Source organism: Panthera uncia (assembly GCF_023721935.1).
Source record: "Panthera uncia isolate 11264 chromosome A3 unlocalized genomic scaffold, Puncia_PCG_1.0 HiC_scaffold_12, whole genome shotgun sequence".
Classification (NCBI taxonomy): domain Eukaryota; kingdom Metazoa; phylum Chordata; class Mammalia; order Carnivora; family Felidae; genus Panthera; species Panthera uncia.
In genome coordinates, this window is record NW_026057579.1 from 17,133,165 (window position 1) to 17,149,756 (window position 16,592).

General features: G+C 37.2%; 1 protein-coding gene across 4 annotated transcripts in view; it reads right to left on the reverse strand.

The window, feature by feature from the left end:
- The window catches only part of CLIP4 (CAP-Gly domain containing linker protein family member 4), an 86,894-nt gene that overhangs the window by 38,869 nt on the left and 31,433 nt on the right, over positions 1–16,592 (reverse strand). For all 4 annotated transcript variants that reach the window (XR_007462346.1, XM_049651905.1, XM_049651904.1 and 1 more), the window contains exons 3-8: positions 15,826–15,965; positions 14,954–15,047; positions 13,474–13,635; positions 11,565–11,683; positions 8,197–8,433; positions 4,028–4,163 (exon numbers count right to left, since the gene is read on the reverse strand). Coding sequence is in view for 3 of the 4 variants with exons in the window: in XM_049651905.1 (XP_049507862.1) it covers positions 4,028–4,163; positions 8,197–8,433; positions 11,565–11,683; positions 13,474–13,635; positions 14,954–15,047; positions 15,826–15,965 (888 nt within the window). In the remaining variant the exon portion in view is untranslated. The remainder of the gene's footprint in view (positions 1–4,027; positions 4,164–8,196; positions 8,434–11,564; positions 11,684–13,473; positions 13,636–14,953; positions 15,048–15,825; positions 15,966–16,592) is intronic.

The following is a 16,592-nucleotide window of genomic DNA, read 5'->3' on the forward strand; positions in this document are numbered from 1 at the left end:
AAGGAAGGAAGGAAGGAAGGAAGGAAGGAAGGAAGGAAGGAAGGAAGGAAAGAATAAAATTGGAAAAATCAGGAGAGATTCATATAAATATCTTATTTATAAATATAAATACTAATATCAGAAGATACAACTGAAGAAGTTGAAATAGTTCCTGCCTCTAAAGAGCAGGACTCAGGGTCAGGGAAGGGCAAGCCAGAGAAGGATTTAACTAATGTTTTTAATAAACTTTATGATACAATTTGACTTACTGAACTAGGTACATGTATTCACTTTGGTAATTATTAAAATTATTAAAATACATAAAAATGGTATTACCAAGTATTTTTTTAATGTGTATTTATTTATTTTTGAGAGAGAGAGAGAGAGAGAGAGAGAGAGAGAAGCTGAGAGAGAGGGAGACAGAGAATCCCAAGCAGGCTCCACGCTGTCAGTGCAGAGCCCAATGTGGGACTCAACCTCACAAACCATGAGATCTGACCTGAACTGAAAACAAGAGTCAGTGATTAACCAACTGAGCCACCCAGGCACCCCAGTTTTGCTAAGTATTAAAATTTATTATAAAATTTTCATAATTGCCAAAACTTAGAAGCAAACAAGATATCCTTTAGTAGATGAATGGGTAAATAAATTGCAATATATCCAGACAATGGAATATTATTCAGTGCTAAAAAGGCATAAACTAGGAAGCCATAAAAAGACATGGAGGAAACTTAAATGCAAGTTACTCAGTGAAAGAAGCCACTCTGAAGACGCCACGTTCATACTGTATAATCCCAATGATATGACATTCTGGAAAAGACAAAACTAAGAAGACAGTAAAAAGATCAGTGGTTACCAGGTGTTGAGGGGGGGAAGGGATGAACAGGCGGAGCACAGAGGATTTTTAGGAAGGTGAAAACACTCTGTATGATACTGTAATGATAGAGACATGTCACTAAACATTTGTCCAAACCCACAGAATGTACCACACAAGCAGTGAACCCCACTGGAAACTATGGGCTTTGAGTGATGATGAAAAATCGGTGCAGGTTCATCTATTTTAAGAAACGTAGCCTCTGATGAAGGGATGTTGGTAATGGGGGGTGGCCACACATGCATGGGAACAGGGGATACACAGGAAAATTCAGCACCTTCGTCTCAATTTTGTTTTGAACCTAAACTGCGACTAAAAAAAGGTCTCAAAAATTATTATAAAATTTCTACAATTTAAAAAATCTAGGGGCACCTGGGTGGCTCAATCAGTTAAGCATCCGACTTCAGCTCAGGTCATGATCTCATGGCTCGTGACTTTAAGCCCCGTGTCACACTCTGTGCTGACAGCTCAGAGCCTGGAGCCTGCTTCAGATTCTGTGTCTCCGTCTGTCTCTGCCCCTTCCCTGCTTGTGCTCTCTCGCTCTCTCTCTCTCTTTCTCTCTCTCTCAAAAATAAATATTTTTAAAAGGTTTTTTAATAAATAAAATAAAAATAAAAAATCTAATATATGTTAGAATGAACAGATCAGTTGAACAAAAAATCCTGAAACCGATGATAGCATTTATAAGAACTTAATTTATAATGAAGGAAGCACAAGCCAGAGGAAAACTGATAAGAGTTAGAGAGAGGGGAGAAAAAATAATAATAACTGTTGCTGAGAAGAGACAAATTCTTCGGCTTCTGCTTAGGGTAACTCCTATTTTTAAATCCAACATATGATCCTTGCCCTGCCCAAAACTCCCCTTTAAGCATGTAAAGGGGAGCATGTAAAAGGGCATGTAAAGCCCTGTAAAAGGGACAGAAGCAGGTCCTTGGGGTATCCAGCTTTGTCCTCATCAAACATGCCTCTCCTTGGGATGATGAGATCTGGGGGCAACATGCATTCTGTTACAATCTAAGCATTTCCCATGAACCTGACTGACATCTGCCCTGTAGGTTGCTAGCAGTTTTGCTCTTGCCTTCAGTCTGTTTGACAGTTACCAAAATTAGCTAACAGAGGAAAATCCAAATTAAATTCTTAACTCCACCCAACTAACCAAATACATTCCAAATGGGTTAAATAACTCAGCGTAAAAAATTAAAACACTCAAAAGAATAAAATATATAATTTTAAATTAATCCTTGGATTAGGAAGAAGTATCTAAGCATAAAAGCAATGTAAGAAGTTATAAAGAAAAAGTCTTAACTACATAAAACTTTGTGCCAAAACACTGCAAATGAAGTTCAAAGGCAAATGAAAAACTGGGCAAAACATCTGTAATAACTGTGAGAATTTAATATCTTAAGTATGTATTTGTGTTTCTAAAGTTTTTAAAAACCCACTAATATCTCAGTCTCAATCATTTAGTAAGCAAGTAATACGAACAAGTATTTCTGGGCAATTGCCAGGATGACACTGTGTGTGTGTGTGTGTGTGTGTGTGTGTGTGTGTGTGTGTATCACAATAAAACATTTTCACCACAATGGAAGAAATATGAATTCAAACATAGAAACTTTCAGCCATCATATTGGAAAAATTAAAGAAAATGGAGCCATTAAAAAAATTACATTTTCTAACAATATTTAATGATTTGGGTAAATTATAATAGCATTTTGGGGCGCCTGGGTGGCTTAGTCGGTTAAGCGTCCGACGTTGGCTCAAGTCATGATCTCACGGTTCGTGAGTTTGGGCCCTGCATTGGGCTCTGTGCTGACAGCTCAGGCCCTGGAGACTTTTTCTGATTCTGTATCTCCCTCCCCTCAGCTCCTCCCCCGCTCACACTCTGTCCCTCTCTCAAAAATAAAGAATAAAAAAAAAATTCTTTTTAATTATAATAGCATGTCAAGTAAAAATGTAAAATACATATAACTATATAATCCAAATTTCATGAAAAGGATTAAATGGAAATATATCGGTGATTTTATCTTCTTCTTTTAACCTTTTTTATATTTTTCAAATTTTATACAAAAAAACATTTTTATAAAGAAAAAAATTAATAATCCACCAAAAAATGATGCTCCATTTTAAGTGTATGACAAAAGGAAACTAGTAACTTTAATAAATGCATAACAGTTAGCAAATAGCTACCATTTGTTGACTACTAAGAGGGAATCAAGCACTATTCAAGGTGCTTTATATATTTATCATACAAACTCCTGAGGTATTGTTAGCCCCATTTACTGAAGACAAACTGAGGCACAAAAAGAGAATTAAGGTCACACAGCTGGTAGGTAGGGAAGCTGATTCGTACCCAAGCAGTCAGACTCTAAGCAAGGACTTCAGCATTAAATCATAGTGCCTCCTTGTGGAGCTGATATGAAATACTGAACAACCAAGGAAATTAATGTTCTAGAAGAATATTTCATGGCAAGGAAAAATATTCACAAAATAGTAAGTGACAAATTCAATTCAATATGTCAAGGGGTGCGTGCGTGCGTGTGTGTGTGTGTGACAGAGAGAGAGAGAATATGAATTTAAACAAACATCTGTCAGAAAGAGAAAGAATCATCCCGTCTCAGCAGTACAGTTATAAAGTTGGCCTCGATTGCTATTTGAAGTTTTCAAGCTTTTCCACCTCCAGAGCTCTGCACTTCCTTGATAACGAAGTCCCTTCCTCAGCCTTGAGAGTACCCTGGGCAGGACCGACGGAGGTGCAGAGAGCCGGGTGTACTCCTGGTAAGACACCATCTCCCAATCAATGTACTGCTCATAGCAAGAACAGGGCAGCCCCTTCATTTACTACATAGGAAAGTTTTATTTAAAAACCATAAAAGAGGGGCGCCTGGGTGGCGCAGTTGGTTAAGCGTCCAACTTCAGCTCAGGTCACGATCTCGCGGTCCGTGAGTTCGAGCCCCACGTCGGGCTCTGGGCTGATGGCTCAGAGCCTGGAGCCTGCTTCCGATTCTGTGTCTCCCTCTCTCTCTGCCCCTCCCCCGTTCATGCTCTGTCTCTCTCTGTCTCAAAAATAAATAAACGTTAAAAAAAATTTTTTTTTAAATAAAAATAAAAACCATAAAAGAGTAAATCTGATTACCTTAAACTAATTCTCATTAAGTTAGACCATATCTCCCTTACCATATTTGGGGGCACATTTAAAGTACTGGATTTTCCCAACACTTCCATTGTTTTTTCCTTCTGGTTCATCCAACTCAATGCCAGCCCACTGCCCACTTGCAAATTCAGTTGTTCCACAAAATCTTAATGTTCCAACCTAAAGAAAACATAAATCAGAATACATTTTGAGGATTACTAGTAACTCTAAATGTGCTACTCTTGCAAACTTTATAGAAGTTTTTAAAAACTATTCTCTCAAAGCAGACTTCAGAACAGTAATATTACCAGGGACAAAAGGAAATATATAATTATAACAGTCAAGTCACCAAAAAGACACAAGAATCCTAAATCTGTATGCACCCAACAACCGATCTTGGAAAATCTCCAAATATTTGGAAATTAAACAATATACTCCCAAATAGCCCATGGTGAAAGAGAAAATCACAAGGGAATTTAAAAACACTTTGAATTGAGTGAAAATGATAACACGATACATGAAAATTTGTGGGATGCAACAAAAGCAGTGCTTAGAGGGAAATCCATAGCATTAAACACTGGTGTTAGAAAAGGCCTCAAATCAATGATCTAAACTTCCATTTTAAAAAACTAGAAAGTGAAGACACAAAGCAAGCCAAAGGAAAGAAACAATAAAGATAAGAAATTAAGAACAGAAAAATAATAAAGAATATCAATGAAACCAAAAGCCGGTTATCTGTAAGGATAAATAAGATTAATAAACTTCTAGCTAGAGACCAAGAGAAAAATAAGAGAGGACACAAACTGCAAACATCATGAATGAAAGCAGGACACTGTTACACTCCCTCAGTCATTTAAAGAATAGTAAGAAAGGGGGCGCCTGGATGGCTCAGTCAAGCAGCCAACTTCAGCTCAGGTCATGATCTCCCGGGGTTCATGGGTTGGAATGCCACATCAGACTCTCTGCTGTCAGCACAGAGTCTGCTTTGGATCCTCTGTTCTCCTCTCCCTCTGTCCCTCCCCCACTGGTGTGCACACTCTCTCTCTCAAAAATAAATAAACATTAAAAAATAATAGTAAGAAAATACTATGAACAACCCTATACCTGTAAATTTAATGAATGAGATAAGATAAAATGCTCCAATTCCTTAAAAGATGCAAACTGTCAAAGCTCACACCTGAATTGAATTTATAGTTTAAAACCTTCAACAAAAACAAAACAAAACAAAAAAACCCTGCAGAACCTGATGGACTCACTGGTGAATTCTACCCAAGAATTTAAGGAAAAAATAATCAATTCTACACAAACCTAGATAGAATATAAAAGTGGAAGGACTAATTCTCAACTCATTCCCAGCATTACCCTTGATACCAAAAGCAGACACAAGGATCCTCAACAAAACAAGAGCAAATCAAATCCAGCAATATATAGAATCCAGCAATATATGGAAAATCAAATCCAGTGTCATGACCAAGTAAGGTTTATCATAAGCAAGGTTAGGTCAACATTTGAGAATTAATAAATATAATTCATCATACCCACAAACTTCTAAATAGAAGAAACTTACTCTCTCAACAAATGCAGAAAAAGCCTTTGGCAAATTTCAACATCCTTTCATGATAATAATTTTTTTTTAAAATTTTCAGCAAACCAGGATTAGATGGGAACTTCCACAACTTAGTAAAAGATACTCACAAAATCTACAGCTAACAATTATGATACTTAATGCTGAGTGCTTAATGCGGAGTGCTTCCTCCTCCAGATGGGGAGCAGAACAATTGATCAGTTCTTACTACTTCTACTCATCGTTATACTGGAGGTCCTTGGCAATGAAACTAGGCAAGAAAAACAAATGAAAGGCATATAGATTGGAAAGAAAGAAAACTGTCTCTATTCACAGATAACATGATTGTTTCCACGGGATATCCCAAAGAATCCACAAACAAGGTCAAGAGAATTCATAAATTGAGCAAGGTTACAGGATATATGGTCCGTATACAAAAATCAACTGTATTTCTATAAGAAATTTCCAAAACACCACCATTTACAATAGCACCAAAGATCATGAAAAATTTAGGTATAAATCTAACAAGGTATATGCAGTATCTAAATGCTTAAAACTACAAAACTGATGAAATAAACCTATTAAATAGAGATATAGTGTGCTTGTGTTTGAAAGACTCAGTATCTTTAAGACATTCGTTCTCCTCAACTGATCTATGTCAACACAACTCTATTCAAAATCTCAGCAGGACTTTCTGTATGATTTTAAATCCATAAGCTGATTCTACAATGTACATGGAAAGACAAAGAAACTAAAAACAAAACAAAACTGAAGGCCTAACAACAAATGATTGCAAGACTTACTATAAAGCTACAGCACTTAAGACAGGGTAGTACTGAAGAAAGGATAATCATTGCATCGATGGAGCAGAATAAAATCCAGAAAGACCCATACACATAAGGTCAATTGACAAAGGGGCAAGGGCAATTCGAGAGAGAAAGAACAGTCTTGTCAAAATATGGTGCTGGAACAGATAATCAAATGCAAAAAAAGAGAGAAAGCAGCTCTATACCTAGCCCTCTGCACAAAAATTAAATACAAACTAAATGTAAAACCTAAAACTATAAGCTTCTAGGAGAAAGCATATGTGCTCTATCCTCTACTGTACTATGACATAGTGGAAAGTTTCTTAGCTATGCTAAACACACAATTCATATAAGGAAACGCTGATAAAATGGACTTCATCAAAATTTAAAACTTCTGCTCTTTGAGGGGCACCTGGGTGGCTCAGTTGTCTGAGTGTCCAACTCTTAATTCCAGCTCAGGTCATGATCTCATGGTTCAGTTCATGGAATGGAGCCCCACATCAGAGCCTGTCAGCTCCGAGCCTGCTTGGGATTCTCCCTCTCTCTCTGCTCCAACCCCCTCACTCTCTCTCTCTCTCTCTCTCTCAAAATAAATGAACGTTTAAAAAAACAAAAAAAAACAAAACAAAACAAACAAAAAAAAAAACTTCTGCTCCTTGAAAGACATCCCTAAGAGGATAAAAAGACAAGCAGCAAAGCAGCAAAGCAGCAAACTGAGAGAAAGAATAAAGGCAGCAGGATGGCCGTGAGGTGATCAAGTTAAACCAGCTGACTGGTACATGCACACTCATTATATGCTTCTACTTTTGTATAGCTTTAAATTATCCAAAATTAAAGGTAAAATAAAACAACAGAATAACTCTTCTAAACACCCATTCTCAGGCATAAGACAGGAAGACTAAGGAGGCTGAATATTAATCCCAAGTTAAAAATAATAATAATAATAAAAGCTAACCAATGTCCCATGGATACATTCTCTTGGAAGTTGATAAATGTCCTCAACATAATCATTTGTTTGTAGTTTACCTTCCTTTTTGAAACAATTTGCTCAGGAAATCCAACTTCCCGATTTTGGTGTTTTCTGAGGAACCTGCATCACCCTCCCCATAAGCTCACCCAAATACTTAGACATAACTGTGTTAGGAAATTCGATAGGCAAGCAGGGATGCCCTGTTCCATTCTTCATACCACGCTCCCCATTAACCCCAAAGCTAAAGAAAAAAAGAAAAAGAAAAATAAACAGCCCTTCCTTATGAGGTATTAGAAAAGAGAGAATGGCAACAAGTAAGTGCTGAAAGGAAACAGGGGCTTTGGAGAAAAAGAGGCATCTAGAGCATCTTCAATAGGCCAGGAGGGGAGGTCCTCTTTTCCACATACACTTTTATTATCAGGTTAAAATAATATCCAAGATTTCTCTATTTATGGGATCTCAAGGCCAAACACCCATGAACGGCAAGGGTCTCCTTTGTTCCATTTGTGCCAGGTAGTCACAGTGGGAAAACCCACTGAGGACTGCAGGGGGCTGCAAGGAGATAGCTCTGGGCTCAGCAGTGTCTCAGCTCACGCCTCTGAATTCACGCAACAGTTCTTCCGTACTCTAGCCCTCCCATTCCAGCAAAGACATCTTCATTACTAAGTCCAAGTCGTTTATATTCTTAGATCATACTTCATAGTAAGCGTGCATCTAAGCTTCACAGCTTCCGTTAAGTATGCTTCTACTTACACAATGCACTTTTTTAAAAAAAACTCCCAACTCTGGCCACACTGTATATACCTTTGGCACCCAAGCCACAAACACTATGACCTGAGACACAGCTTTAGAGACCGCAGTTACTTACTATACCTTCTGTCCTGCAATAACAACACGATCCCCCAACTTCAGACCGAGTGACGCAAGCATCGCCTTGCTAGTAACACGATCATAGCTTGGAAGCATGGGCTTTGAAATGTCGCATGACAGGGGCACCGCATCTAACAGCATCTGCTTGATTTCTTTAGCAGTTGCTGCGGCATCGGCCATTTCTAATGGCATTTCAACCGGGTCTGGAACAACATCAGCAGGGATCTGTCCTTTGTCGTTCTACAAGTAGAAGAGAACAATTTCAATTCGTATCTACTCCAAAGCTCTACATGGTCATACACATTAAAAAAAAAAAAGTTTTTAAAAATTTAAGTTAAACTCATTCCTCATGTATTTATTCAGACAATTTACTGAACATCTACTACATGCCAGACACCATTCTAAATGCTACTGACGCCACAGTGAGGAGAAAAAACCCTGCCCTCAAGAAGCACACCTTCTGGTGGGAGAGACAGACTACAAACAATCAAACAAGTCAAGGATATATTATCTTAAACGGTAAAAAGTGGCAGAGAGAGAAAAACAATTCAGGGAAAGGAGGTGGAGACCCGGAGAGCGGTGTCTATGCATGCACAGTGGTCAGGGAAGGATGCACCGCTAAGATGCACGGACGTCGAGGCCCGAGGAGTCAGGTGTGGGAGTACCATGCAGGGTAGCCAGTCGGGAAAGGCGGCCCAGGCTCGGGGAAGGGCAAATGCAGAGGTCATGAGTGGACAGCATGCCTGGCTGTGCAGGTTTGGAGACAGAAGTCACAGCACCGACTGGCTTCCCAACCCCAGATCCGAGATTCTGCCCACTATTCCACAGCCGCCGCCTCGGCTCTGTGACCTGACCCATCCTGCCCACTCATGGAGTGACTCAGATTTCAGGAATAGAAACTATAGTTTCAACACTTCTAAATTTGGGCTATAATCAAGAAAACAGCTCTGGTCTCACTATAAAGGAGAGACTGCATCCTTGGATTTATCCTGCAACAAGATAAAATGGTCAGTTACGAGCCCACTAACATTTGCATGGTGTTTATATAAGCAAATCCTATCATATAAATTGTCTCATTTGATTCTCACATCAAGAAAAAGCTTACGAATAAAACAGATAAAATATCCATGCCCATGGAGAGTTTATACTGTAGTAGGAGACACAATAACCAACTAAACACACAGAATATTACTACTGTTTCCACTTTGCCCATTAGGAAAATTCAGTGAGAAAACATTAATGACTCACTCAAAGTCATTTACGTGATTCCTGGCAGAGGTGACATATGAATCCATGTCCAGGACCTGCTAGACTCAGTCGAGAATTTCTCCTACTCAGGGCTATCCTTCCCTCAAACATGTATCTCTCTTCTGTGTTCCCTAACCAAACACTTGGACTCGATAACAGCTTCCAGACTGTAATCTTCTTCTAATAAGATGAATCAAGATTCTTTTGCTGAGAAACTTCTTTTCCTTGTCTTCTCTACTGATTATCTTCAAATGCTCCGTATGGGTGAAAATATGAGGCTTTTAGAACACACTTAATTTGCAAGTACCTCACATTTTTTGTTTTAAAATTCAAGTCAGTTTGGTCCTAAGTAAACATATGGTAGGAAGACTTGTTATCAAATTGCTGAGACGGTGATGGGTCTATTTTAATCCCAGATTTCAAAGAAAATATACAAAATATAATAAAGGTGTGTATAACACAAATATGTACTCTTGATACAAAAGGGGGGGGGATATTTTACAACCTCATACTGATAAGCTGCAAACTATATTTACAATGACTATTTTACTTTAGATTTATAAGTCCTCACCTCTCTAGAGTAAGTCACACACTTAACATTAATTCCTAGAAAATGTGGCAACTAAAACTTGTTAAAAAATACTAAATAATAATAAAATAACAGTGATGATGTCATGCTAACATAAGAAAGCTTGCTCATGATTAATTATAGAAATCCATTTTCTTCTAAAATTGTGGTTATCACAGTATTAGCCAGGGACTACTGCTGACCCACATGTTGGCTGCTTTTTTTTTTAAGTATTAATCTTCAAAATGCAATAATCTATTATTATTTCTGGCTTGAATTGGTAATCTACCTCAATGGCATGCCTCACTGCCTCTTACTAAATTCAAAAAATTGTCTCCACTAATGAGGTCTTGTCAACAGTTGTACTAGGAAAAGCACACACACATCCCCCTCACATTCCAACCAAACTGCACAATCATCTCCTAGCCTTCGTGCATGCTACTCTCCTCTCTGCCTAAACCGCTCTTCGCACCTCCCTCCTCTAACCGTTAGTTCTTAATGATGTTTAAGTGCTCAATGTCACCTTTGCCAGAAAGCCTTCCCAAGGCTTAGAGAGATACCCCTGGTACGTGACCCCATGGCACTCTGTGCCCGCTCCCACATCATAACCCACTGAATGCAGCACACTACAGTAAAATTACTTGTCCATCCTCCCCTCTGGACTATATTCTCTTTGGAGACAAAAACTTATTTATTGTTGTATTCTCCCAGTGCCCAATAAACAACAGGGAAGGAGGAAGGGAGAGTTGGGGGGGGGGAAGGAAAGAGGGGAGAAGGGTTAATTAATCAAAGATGGGATTAAACAAAGTGTGGCAGAAAGAAGTAGGGAGAAGGGAAACAAGAAAGCGGGGAGGGTGAGAGGAAAAGGGGGGAGGGAAGAGACTTTTTCAAACACTGCCCACTCCTGTCCCTTCAAGGGAAGGCGCAGACCCCATTAAGAATCCCCACCAAAGCAAGTCACTGCTGTTAATACTAAGAAAAAGAACACTGAGAGCTGCTCTGTGAAGACAATAAAATAACCAAAGATTTGAAAATTATGAAATTCAATCCTGTGTGTTAACTTTGTAAATTACTAACACAATTACCATGAAAAAATTAATTTTCCCTTTAATTTTTAAACATTTACTCCACTCCTAAATGTGCATTTTTAAAAATTTTCTGGAATGTTTTTCCAAAAAAATTTGAAATATAATTTAACATAGAAATATAACTTTAACATATTCATTTTTGATAGCTAACTTTTTATAAATACATCGAAAAACTAAATGAAAGATACTGAAACTCAAAGATGGTAACACTTTAAGGTACATTTTACTTCACTGATGAAAGGAAATTCTGTAGAGCTTATCAATACAAGGGGACTGAAATTCACTGCTATGCCTTATAATTATTTGAGATAAAGTTGATCACCATTATTCTTTATACGCAGCACAAAAATCTAAATTCTTTCCTCATACAGATTCTATAACAACATCCAGATACAACTCTTTACTGGGAGATAACAGTAGACATTTTAACTCTTTTAATATTTTTCACTTTTAATTTAGTCTCTTACCCTAAATGCAGGATTTGCTCCATGTTCCAATAAGCATCTCACAGTACTTGCACACAAGTTATATGCAGCAATATGCAGAGCTGTTCCAAAATTAAAGTCACTGCAAGTGGCATCTACATCTGCAATGACACACCACACGTATATTAACTAAAAACTTAGATTTAGCTATTACAATATAAAAGGAGACAGGTTGAGTTTGTCTGTTTGCTTGTTTTGGTTGGGGGAAGAACATTAATAAGCCACTTAATGAGACTTAAACCAACCTGCTAGAAGCACTGTTTCACATATTTGTCACCTATGTGATCACATATGTAATCACCATTCACAAATATAATCTCCATGTTACAATCTGGTCAACCAATTATTTTCTTAGTACAATAAAACATCGTTACAACAAGAACTGATATTATCACAGACTTTCCAACTATCACAAACTAAACTATATTTAAAAGAAGTTAATGGTAATAATTCACATTTGTAAAAGTATCTGAACACAATCTCTCATTAACCTCTTGCATACGTGCCATGACAACTACAATGAGGTAGAAGGGTTTATGTCAGGAGCCAGTAAACAATGGCCCAGGGGCCAAGCACAACTCATCATCTGTTTTTATACATAAAGTTTTACTGGAACATGGCCACATACATTTTTACATATTCTCTATGGCTAGACACCTGCCATAACTGCAGAATCAAGTAGTTCCAGTGATCCAGATTCCTATCTGGCCTTTTACATGGAAAGTAGTAGGTAAAATAATGCAGAATTTTCAAATCAGGAATAAGTTAAAGACTAATTAAACATGCAAATGTGTGCAAATCATATTAATTCAAAATACTTCATCAAACAAATGAATTTGGACTTCATAGTAGGAAAAAAGAATCTTGCAATTCTAAAGACATTTTAATAACCTTTCAATAAATCATCAAGATGCTATATTTAGACACAAGAAATATTCCAGATTTGGAAATCCCATTTTGAATGTTTTTTGTAACAAGGGTTTTAAATACTTGGTTCCACTAATCCTTCCTTAACCTAAGGAACCTAACCGTACCAGCCCACATGCCCTACCAACAACGGCAAACAAGACATGCTCAGGACAGACCTTCCTGAGTTATTCAAGACACTGTACTACCAAAAGAGGCCCTTCTTCCCAACATCAATCAAAAATTAAAAGGTAAAAGTTAAAGATAAAATGGACAATTATACAAAGCAGGTTAGAAACAAACATTCTGGGAAATTTAACTGTTGAACCTAGAAAACAAGTCTTCTATAAATGGGGAGAACACTGTATCCCGCCCACCTTCAACTTTAAGTATTACTACTGCACATGCTCTCGTTTTTTTTCTCAAAAGAAAACCAACCCACTTGAGAGGACCAGAGAAAAGTCAAAATACCAGGACTGTAATTTAGACACTCTGATGTTCAATTTTAGGGTATCACCATCAAGATAGGAGTGAGGGGGGAAAAAAACCCTTGAAATTGTGTCCTTTAGTGGAATCACAGAATTTCAGAACCGAATGCCATCTAAAATACTCTTTATGATTTCAATGCTTAGCTCTGAAAGCTTTATTGCTCTATTTCTGGCTACTCGAGAGAAAAGAATTATATAGCACACAGATTCAATTACACTTTATAAAATCCATGTTAAACTGGGGAATTTGCAGATATAAAAACCCAGAGAACACTATTTTGTACTTTTAATTTGTATCTCTTTGTACCAAGCCTTTTGTGAAATGACAGTAATTAACCTTCAATAAAGAAATATTAAACTATTCCTGAAAAAACGTGGAATAGGAGGTCATATGGAACAAGATGGATTAGAAGTCAAAATCTCTTTGAATTTTAATTTTTATGCCACTAATAAAGTGTTCAACTAATAACATCTAATGGTGATCTTATAGTACTTGCCTTTTGGTTTAGATGTCTTCAAAATCACTTTTATAAGCTCAGGGACATCAAAATAAGCAGCATAATGCAAAGCATTCATATTTGTCCAACGACTCCGTAAACTAACATCTGCTCCCAGATCAATAAGTTGAGTTGCAAATTTTACAGCTGTATCAACATCACCTAAAGAAAGTTTTCTAAATTATTCTTCTTCAGTACAAACTGCAGTTCCAATAGATGGCTATCTACTACCTCATTTTAAAAGCCAAAGTAAATAGCATACCAAATATATACATACACCTCAAAAATTTCACTTACAAGGAATTTATTCTAAGAAAATAATCATACTCAGAGATATGGATAAACAGTTAGCCATAAAGATGTTCATCACAGCACTTTTTATCACGAATAAATTTCTGAAACTAAACTACTTTACAAATAAATAATAAATTTTATTCTAAAATAAAGTTCTAAAAGCACAATAAGAAACTGGTTAAATAAATCATAAGTCATCCACATAATGGAATATTTATACAAAGCCATTAAAAACAATGTACTAGGGGTGCCTGGGTGGCACGGTCGGTTAGGTGTCTGACTCTTGATCTCCACTCAGGCCATGATCTCAGGGTCTTAAGTTCAACCCCCACATTGGGCTCTGTGCTGGGTGTGAAGTCTACTTTAAAAAAAAAAAAAAAAAAAAAAAAAAAAAAGGCAATGCACTAGATTAGTCCTACACAGTGTGCTCTGTGGACCACTAGCAGTCCCAAACTGTAATTTCTCTGTCCTTTTGATAACCCTTTTCTTTTTCCCTATACAATCATTTCTTCAGAATATATTAATCAAAATTTCATGCATTATGAAACACAAGTGGGCTTGTATTTTATATCTTTATTTCATTTTTCTATCATAATTTCATTTTTACTTTATTTTACAAAAAGAATCAGTCCATGATGGATTGTAGAAAAAAAAAGTCCTTAATCAACAGCTTAAGAAGTCTATATCAGACTACTGAAACAGGGACAAAGATTCACAATACATAGTTAAGTAATAGAGGCAGGTTTTATACCATGGTAAAAGCACAGAACACCAATCTGGGAAAAATGTGCATACATGTTATGTATATAGAAATACCTCTCGGACAGGCCTAAAGGCTGGGGTCTGTAGGGACTGGATACTCGGAAAACAACTTGGGTTGTCTAACCTTGCTGTAAACTCTCAGGAAGGTTCTAGGGTGTTACCGGTTACTCTCACCTAGCGAGCATGCAGCAATGAAGCCTGCTCTAGAGAAGCTGGGATGTATCAGGAGACTATAAAGCCCCCCTGAGAAAAGGGAGGGAAGGGAACAAGGTTTTGGGGAAGACCCCACTGAATGCTTGCCTATTCAGGGGATATTGTTATCATCAGCTGGGTACCCTCCCAGGGACTGTGGATGGCATAAATACAGCTTATACAAACACAAATACAGATGTCTTAAGCCACTAGTAGTTTGCCACACACTTACCAATACCATGAGCTCCAGATTTGCAAGTATAATGTAAAAGTGTCATATCTGTCAATCCATCTCTGTCATTCACATTGCAACCTCTCTTGAGAATCTGAGGAAACCAAGGATGATATCATGATAACATGGCCACTGAAAGCGGATTTCAAACCCATGCTGAGAACCAGGTTAGACCATCTTATCGGAATTCGTTCTCAATAAAATGAGTATCGAGAACGGGCTTCTCTCAAGGATAAACTTTAAATCTACATCCAATAACAATGATGAAAACTGAACTTGTCAGCAGACTGAAGGAAATTCCTAAAGACGATTCCAGGGTAACCTGGCACTCCAGATACGTACTTTACTTAACCTCTCAAAGGATCAGCAAAATTTTCTTTGTAACAGGCTTAATGGCATTTGAAAATATATACATAACCTTTCTCTCCTTACAACATAACAATGTGCTGGTCAAGGAACCCAGTAACTCCTGCTTTCCTCCTTCAAAAAATCAAATGTTTTTAAAAACTATACTCAAGCCTAGATCTTTACCAAACCACCCAAAAGTATAGATAAAACATGTCGGTAATCAAATCTCCTCATAGACTGTATTTTTTAAAGTTAACAAAATTAATTTGTACAAAGAAAGGAAATATGGAAAATGCCTGCTGCCATCAAGAGTCTATAATGTCAGAGCTCCAGGTGTCAGCAAATGAGGAGCATGAGGGAACAACAGAAAGAATGTACAACTGCTCTGAGCAAAGCCTGGAGATACAAGAACAAACGTCAGAATGTTTCAAAGGTTTCCCATTCAGATGGCAGGGTTCAAAGGGGAGCCCCTATACAATTAACAATCCCAATGATGCCAAATGTAAAATGTAGGAATTCCTTACCTCATTTCCAATAATGTCAATGTTCTGCTGGACCTGAGGAACCCACTGTCTTAAAATGGCAAATAATTCTGATACAGAAGTTTTAGGATCAAAGAGAATTTCCTGGCATGATGTATCATTAGGATCAAAGAAAGAAAACTCTGTTTGAAATTAAAAAAAAAAAAAAAAAGGTATAAATTAAACTTATTAAAAGTTACAAATAAATATATTGACAATAATAAACAATAAGACCAGTGCTCAAATGATACAAATATTTTTAGATCCTAGCAAAAGTTTACCTTAAGCAATTTTCAAAACCAAAGTCAAGAAAGCCAAAAAAGTATGAAGCATTCCTGAATAGCTGTGAGAACGAGATTTCTGTGCATCATACCACATTTTTTTTACAGATGAAACAAAAATGTGAGTGCAACCCATCTCAAATGCTGAATTTTCCAAGAACTACTTCTAAGGCACAGAAACTCTGTCAAATTTTATCAATATTTTCAGCTCTTACAACATAAATATATCATGAACAGTAGATTCACATCAACCACTTATAAAAGGGGGAAAATACCAAAATATCAACTAGTCTATAATTTTAAATATTCTTTTTACCTCTCTGATTTGCCCAATTTTCCATAAAAAACAGGCATTGCATTACTTTTTACGCACTGGAAAAGCACAAGGAGAACTGCCATACCAACCAATTAGGCAACAGTCTCTGACAACGCAGAAATGAAACCTTAGGACAGAGTGACTGGCTTATTTTGGAATGTGTATTAGTAAAA